The 210-nt window shown below is 62.9% G+C and overlaps 1 protein-coding gene across 1 annotated transcript in view; it reads right to left on the bottom strand.

Moving 5' to 3' along the window:
• GAA (glucosidase, alpha; acid) overlaps positions 1-210 on the bottom strand; it is a gene marked incomplete at its 5' end in the record, with an annotated part of 9423 nt that overhangs the window by 3189 nt on the left and 6024 nt on the right. The window contains one exon of the mRNA XM_009582867.1: positions 6-64. Coding sequence (XP_009581162.1) covers positions 6-64 — 59 coding nt within the window. The remainder of the gene's footprint in view (positions 1-5; positions 65-210) is intronic.

The raw sequence follows: 210 nt of genomic DNA, 5'->3' as shown, positions 1-210 counted from the left end.
CCAGCCACCACGGGTGCGTGTCCGGGTTGGAGAAATCTGCGAAGGCAGTGAAGCCGGGCCAGACCTGCGGGGAGCCCACAAAACCGCGGGTTTAGCGGGCGGGCAGCTCCCGGGGGCTGCTGTGGCAAACAGGGTGCCAGGAGGCTGTGAGCATGTCAAAGGACTGGGGGTTGAAATGGGCAATAAACCAGAAGATAACCCTGGGCTGAC

The sequence above is a fragment of the Fulmarus glacialis genome, unplaced genomic scaffold, assembly GCF_000690835.1.
Source record: "Fulmarus glacialis isolate BGI_N327 unplaced genomic scaffold, ASM69083v1 scaffold21938, whole genome shotgun sequence".
NCBI classification, from domain to species: domain Eukaryota; kingdom Metazoa; phylum Chordata; class Aves; order Procellariiformes; family Procellariidae; genus Fulmarus; species Fulmarus glacialis.
Note: the sequence above shows the minus strand (reverse complement) of the source record. Positions and strands in the feature narration are given on the sequence as shown.